The sequence below is a fragment of the Egretta garzetta genome, unplaced genomic scaffold (genome assembly GCF_000687185.1).
Source record: "Egretta garzetta isolate BGI_Z169 unplaced genomic scaffold, ASM68718v1 scaffold547, whole genome shotgun sequence".
NCBI lineage: Eukaryota > Metazoa > Chordata > Aves > Pelecaniformes > Ardeidae > Egretta > Egretta garzetta.
In genome coordinates this window covers 746,561-753,488 of record NW_009260174.1, presented here as the reverse complement: position 1 = coordinate 753,488, position 6,928 = coordinate 746,561, and the positions used below count along the sequence as shown (strand labels likewise).

At 36.3% G+C, this 6,928-nt stretch overlaps 1 protein-coding gene across 1 annotated transcript in view; it reads left to right on the top strand.

The window, feature by feature from the left end:
* Positions 1 to 6,523, top strand: part of CEP126 (centrosomal protein 126) — a 45,537-nt gene extending 39,014 nt beyond the window's left edge. The window contains 5 exon segments of the mRNA XM_035897164.1: positions 623 to 747; positions 1,040 to 1,127; positions 1,674 to 1,883; positions 4,533 to 4,597; positions 6,416 to 6,523. Of these exon segments, the coding sequence (XP_035753057.1) occupies positions 623 to 747; positions 1,040 to 1,127; positions 1,674 to 1,883; positions 4,533 to 4,597; positions 6,416 to 6,523 (596 nt within the window).
* Positions 6,524 to 6,928: the final 405 nt, after the last annotated feature.

The following is a 6,928-nucleotide window of genomic DNA, read 5'->3' as shown; positions in this document are numbered from 1 at the left end:
AAAGAAGGCATTCAGTAGCTCCGCCTTCTCTGTATCTTCTGTCACCAGGGCACACATTTCGTTCAGCAGCGGTCCCACATTACCCCTGGTCTTACGTTTACTGCTGATATACTTGAAGAAGCCCTTCTTGATATCCTTGATGTCCTTTGCCAGACTTAGTTCAAGGTGAACCTTGGCCTTTCTAGTTGCTTCCCTACATGCTCTGGCAGCGTTCCTGTATGCCTCCCAAGTGACCTGACCCTCTTTCCACATTCCATGGAGCTTACTCTTTTCTTTGAGTTTCCCTAGGAGCTCCTTGTTCATCCATGCAGGCCTCTTACCTCGTTTACTAGATTTCCTACGCACAGGGATGCACCGGTCCTGAGCACAGAGGAAGAGCTGCTTAAACAGAAGCCAGCTCTCCTGGACTCCCCTACCTTCGAGAGCCACAAATATGCCTTAGAAGTGCCTGTTTCTCTCTTTTCACTGTAAGAAAATATATTTAGTGAGATCAGACCTAAACATACACAAGGTAAACATCTGAATTTAGACAGAGACATTTACTCCCTATTGCTAGTTTTGCTGCTGCTATCTCTATGTTTTTACACATTTTTCATTTATTTTTGTATGCATGTCATTTAAGGTGTTGTTCCTATTAGAAGACAAAAGCAGGTTTTTGACAACCACGAAAATAAACACAGAGCTTTTTCAGAACACAGAAGACAAAGTGTAGCCTCTAAAAGATGGAAGCCTACTCATCATGCACAGGTAAATATTAAATACTATAAAAAATAGAAAGCTTATTTATCCTCAAAATGGAAAGAGTTTCAGGAATATCAAAGATGTGGTTAGTGTCACACAATTTTGAATCGATGTGCTTAGTCAGCTTGCTGTCACTGCTAATGAAAAGAATAAAATAGAACACATCGCTGTATTAGTTTACACTAATATTTTTGCACTTGAAAACATGTAGTAATATGAAATAATAAATAAAAATGTTCAGGAAGCAGTATATAGTTACCTTTAATTTACACTTAAAATATCCTTATATTTTTGATAGAATTCTTTACGTACTGTCCAGCTGAGTCCTGTTCAATCTGCATTTGATCCAGTACAAAATATGAATAACACCTATAAGTCTGATGAAGGTATTGTAACACATCTCAATTCAATTCTTTGCTGTACATAAAGTAGTGATCTAATATGTCCACTGTGTAACATCATTGTGTCTTTTGGCATCAGTGATTCTAAGTAAGAAAGGGTAGTTCGTTGTGTAAGACCTCTTCTTTTTTTTTTTTTTTCCACAAAAATGTAATATATAGCATCACGTGTCATGATTTTGATGGCTTTATAAATGCATTACAACATACAGTTAAGTTTCATTCCATTCCTGTTTGTATTTAACTGTATGATAGCTGTATGTATCATACATAACGGTATGATAGGGACACGTGTTGCTTGCTGTCGTTACATATTTCCAAAGTTGGCAGAACTTGCTCTGGTGCCAGTTGTAAGATGCATTGGTGATCTTAATTATGTCATTTTCTACTGTGTCGTGCTTCTTGACTTTGCCAACTCTTTGATCTTTTAACGTGAATTTTGTGTGTTTCCCAGACCTATAGTCATGAAAGCAAGCAGTACGTTGACATGCCATGAGCGCTTCTCATTTGAAGTTACCCCTGTAATCTCTTCAGTTTCAGAAAGCACTCTGCAGTTTCTTACGGCAGAAAATCTAGTGAGTGCACCAGCTGCAGAGGATGAAATCCTGGCAGCTATGGAAAGTGTGCAACCAGCCAGACAGCCCCTGCTGCTTAACTGGCCTCCATGTCTAGGTATGAGTGCACTTTCAGTAGAAGAACAGAAGATTTTCCAGTCTCTTGATCATCTCAATCAAAGGCTACAAAGTAAGTTTGATAATAAATAGGATCCTTCTTCAACTGACTAAGTAAGTATATATTTTGTTGTCATGGATTAATTTGCATTAAAAACATGAATCCTGTGATAGAAATACGTTTCTTATTATTTTCTTTGCATTATTCTTTACTAAATGTAGCAAACAGGAGATCAAAATCATGAAAGCTTTCTTAGAGTCAATGAAATTAATTTAAACTAATGGTGGCTTTGCCTTGGTCAAAACAAATTCCAAATATGACTGCAGGACACCTTCAGAAACTGTCTCAGCCCAGCTGTAGCTCTTGTTCCTGACCAATGTTTGTCAGAACTGTTCTTTAGAGTGTACAGATATCAGTATCAGCCTCACTCAGGAATCTGTTCCAATGTTTATCCATCTTTTTTGCAATTATTTTTGCAAATCATTGCCCTTTACATTACACACCCTATGTTTTTGTAAATATAACCCTTTATAATGAATGGCTGTTCATTTTCTTTCTTCTAGTCTTTTAGGATGTTCCCTTCTCCATGAATTCTTAAAGATCACAAGTACAGTTCTGAGATTGCTGCAGCCAAGTCTGAATGTTTATGTGAATATCACTTGCACAGCTATTTTAAAAATCTCAAACCTACCTGAACATTCTCTAACCTACTCTTTCTCTATGGCAGGCTGATTTCTTACCTGCTTTATACTGGTGCTTTTTATATGAGCTGTCCCATTGCACTTGGCATTTTATTGAATGTGGGGAAAAAGGCTGTGCTTGTTCTTGATAATTTTTTCTCTCCCATGATTAGTTAGCCAACACTGTCATTCATCATCCTGTCATAGCTCACACATTCATAGAACAAACTTACTTTTGGGGTCTCTTGCTACTGTCTGTAATGGTTAGTATTTGCTTTACCTACATGATCATACAGGTCTTTCATAAAAATTATCATTAGTTTGACATAGTTCCTGCATTTTGTGTGCTTCATCCTGTGTTTGAAATCAACATGGACCTTGTGCCTTAGTCCACGTGGTCTCTTCACTGGATTGCTTGGTTTTCCATACCACTGGAATAACTTCTTGCCTTTTTTGCTGTTTATAGAACTGCCAGCTCTCCTGAATTTTATGTTTTCTGTGGACTTTTTTCATATAAAATTTTACATGCCAATTATTTGAGTTTAGAAGAGTCTCCTTTCTTGAATTCCACTGCTTTTATTTTACTATTCTGCCTCTTTTCCTTGTGGACTGCACCATTTCATGGTCAGGTTACCCACGTTTACCTCCCTCTTGATTGGAATCAAACTAAACCAGGACTTACTAAGCTCCTGCACAGTATCCATATGTTTCTACATCAGATGGTGGATTGCTTGACTTTGAGGGAAAAGGCTTCAGTTTCCTGTAAACTGCAACAGCAGAATAAAAGATCTTTGCAACCACTTAGAAACTTTCTGCAGCTGTAGCTTATGATTCCTGCTCCCACCAAACAGTGGTTCAGAATTTCATTACATCGTACCTCATGGTTATTGCTTCCAGGCAAATAGAAGTGAAGAATTCCATCTTTTGTCAGAGAGGAGTTTTAGGATGATGTGCTCGGGTTAGTAGATATGAAAAGAGAAATACAAGAAAATAGAGAATAAATTGCTGTATAAATAACAGAGAAATAACAGAGGAATAGCGGCAAAGGTAAATGCAGCAAAGGAACAGGGAGCAAGAAAGCTGAAGTTTGCAAAGTGTGAAAAGGAAAACTATGTAAACTGTACGAAAAGTACATAAGGAACATGAAAGGGACAATGAAAAGGCTCGTAGTTAACCGATCGCAAATGAAGTAACTGTGAAAATTAATGTAACACATACATATATATATGTATCTCAGAAATTTAATTAGCTTGCGTAATTATTTGGGGATTAAAATTGGTAATAAGAAGCTGTGAAATTTTACAGGTAGACTTATAGGACACATAAGTACATGTAAGTATGTACCTATGAGTAAGTAAATTACGTGTTGCAAGTTGCATGGCTTTTTTAAACCGTGACCTTTTTGAACCCCTTTTTTGGCTTTGTTTTCACATGTTACCAAATTAAGTGATGAAAATGCTGTACCGTCGTAGAGGTCTTTTTAATGAATAATAGTCAATCTAGCCAATCTAAGTCTGGAATTTTTGTTGCCAACTTAAGAATAGCTGGCATTTTTTTCTCTAGATTTAGATTTCTTTGTCAACACTAATTTTTTGTTCAGGTTATAATCACAGAATCAATCACAGAATGGCAAGGGTTGGAAGGGACCTCCAGAAATCGTCCAAACCCCCTGCTAAGGCAGGTTCACCCAGAGCAGGTTGCACAGGACTTCGTCCAGGCAGGTTTTGAATGTCTCCAGAGAAGGAGACTCCACAACCCTCATGGGTACCCTGTCACCCTCAGGGTAAAGAAGTTTTTCCTCATATGTAATAAAATAATAAAATAATAAAATAATATCTAGCTGCAAATTTTAAAAACACAGATACGGCATATACTTCAGCAGCTGTTGGTAGGGGAAAAGTGAACAGTGAAGTAGTTTAATATAAACTACATTTCCACAATCTTCAGGAAGTTTTGTGTTGAATATTTGACTGTGAATCATATTTCTATTGCAGTATTTAATTTACATAATATTTGTTATATATTTTGATGCTATTTTTAGATGTCCAAGAAGCCATTACCACAAACCCATCTGCTTCAAATGTTTTGCAGCTAATCACTCCTTTAGTAAGTATTTAATTTAAATGTGTTCAGCTTTAATTCCCACAAACTGACCTTATGGCTTATTTTATGGTAAAACTATAATTGAAAATATTGACATCAATCTGTTCAACTGGCTTTCCAGATTTTCAGATTTCTATTTATGTAAAAAAAAAAAATAAATACAGATACAAACTTTGTAGTACTGTAAACAGGCTTTAACAGTTTATACAGGACTGCCTCATCTTCTGGCTTCATTTTCCTTTTGGAAACTGAAGACATTTGTGAAGTCCAGGAAATTCCAAGAACTTTTAAGGAATAGTAATTTAGCAGGGTCCTTTTGAACTATATATAGCTCATAATTAATTTGTATTTCTTAATAACGTGGAGATGAAGGGGGGAATGATGCATGGTAGTGTGTAAAATAACTGCTAATACAATGAATTCTTACTTTGACCTGCAGATATGCCATGTGCTATAAGTGACAGATACTACCTTTCTTCAATAAGTGTTTGTATTTTGTTTCACATATTCTAGGTCTTGTCAGTTTGAAACAAAATAATCATGATACCTGGAACTGAATAGGCAGATGAGTGTCCAAAGTACAAAATTTACATTTCAAATGTTGAGTTCGTAATGCGGGAGTTATATATATATATAAAATTCTGTGTTGTCAGTCTCCTCCTTTACTATATATTTGAACTGAGGTAAAAATATAGACAGATGACTATAATTCACATACTTTATATGCTTTCACATACTTCATATTCTTTACTGGATAAACTGCTAACACAAATGTTAGAGGAAATATTCTGCATTCAGAAAGCTTTTGCCACTTACTGAGTCTGAGACTGAAAAAACCCAGGCTCCTAAATTCAAAACGATTGCCTGGTTTTAAGTGGGACTGTGAAAGGAACACAGGGCACATCATTACCTCTCTTCTTGTGAATCCTAGTAGTAGGTGTGACTTGGAACCTCAGCTTCCTCTCTTCTGCCTCCTGTCTTACAAATTTAATTCTTTATAGCTAAACATAAATTTTGTATTTTTCAGCAATTAGTGTAGCACAGCTACCTTTATGGGATCTGACTGTGTTTTACTAAAGCATTTTTGAGCTTGTGTGTTCCCTGGGGTTTTCTTCACAGCCTGTCCGACTTAAAAAAAAAAAAAAAAAGAAAGAAAAAGCTGTTGCCCCCACCAATGCATTTTCCTGGCTTTCAGTAGCCAGACTTCTTGGCTGGCTGGTCTGTGACAAAGCTTTAGCCCACTAATTCTTCATCTGCAAAATTTTTGTTTCATGAATAAGATATGAACACTAGACATTACTCAGGCTGTCCAGTCTCTGGAACAGTAAGTTCTCTGATGAACATTTAAGACCCTTCTTCCCCTACAAGTATATACTGCAGCATTTAAACACATGTCCAGCTGTAGGTACACATTCAGATCTCAGGCACTGGCTTGGAATTCTTCTTGATGATAAGAGTGAACAACTGTCATACAAGTTCCCAGCTGCAGAAAAAGTATAGATGGCTGACATTTCATCACATCTTCTGCTATGAGAAGTGATGGGATTTTAAATTTTTACTCCACCAAGAGAACAACCTGCTTCAGCTCTCCTAGTTTCAGAGCATCCACATAAAGTATGGATATTCACTCAGTAATTCCTGTGAATGACGCTGTACCCTGTAATACCAACCTCTAAATCCAGATGAAGGCGCACGGTTGTTTATGTAATGGAAAACAGATCACATGATGTCATCCGATGGTGTTTCTTGAATGTTACATTGTTCATAATCACGTTTCTGTTTATGTCCATGTATATCTCATTATTCTCTGTTCTATTATAGAGCGTTCAGCAGTGTGTACCCTCCCCTTTGGTGAACATTACAACAGCCCCACAGCAGTACCAGAATGCTTCGGCTAGCAATCAATTGCAATTCTACAGGAAATACTGACATCATCTGCTCCAGGATATTGCAGCTTTATGTACTTCGTATGTAATGTATATACATTTGACACTATAAAATTAGCAACAAAATAAAGACAAAAGCAGTAACTTAAATAATGAATGTCAATTGACTGGTAAGCATTTTTAGGATAATTAAGCCTATTTTAGTATGCACTTTATTTTAAAATTAAAAGAATGAAAATACTTCACATTTTTAGCGTTTGTATTGGTTGTGTAAATTTCCTGTACCCATAATTAAAGTGAAAGTAAAATAAATATTTTGCTACTTAGATTATGTGTATACTTCCTTCCTAACCTCACATGTTTTTTAAGTTTCACTAATAGAATCTATTACAACTGTAAAGGATATATTGTAAAAGTGATCTGATTATTGGTAAATAACTCATGGAGT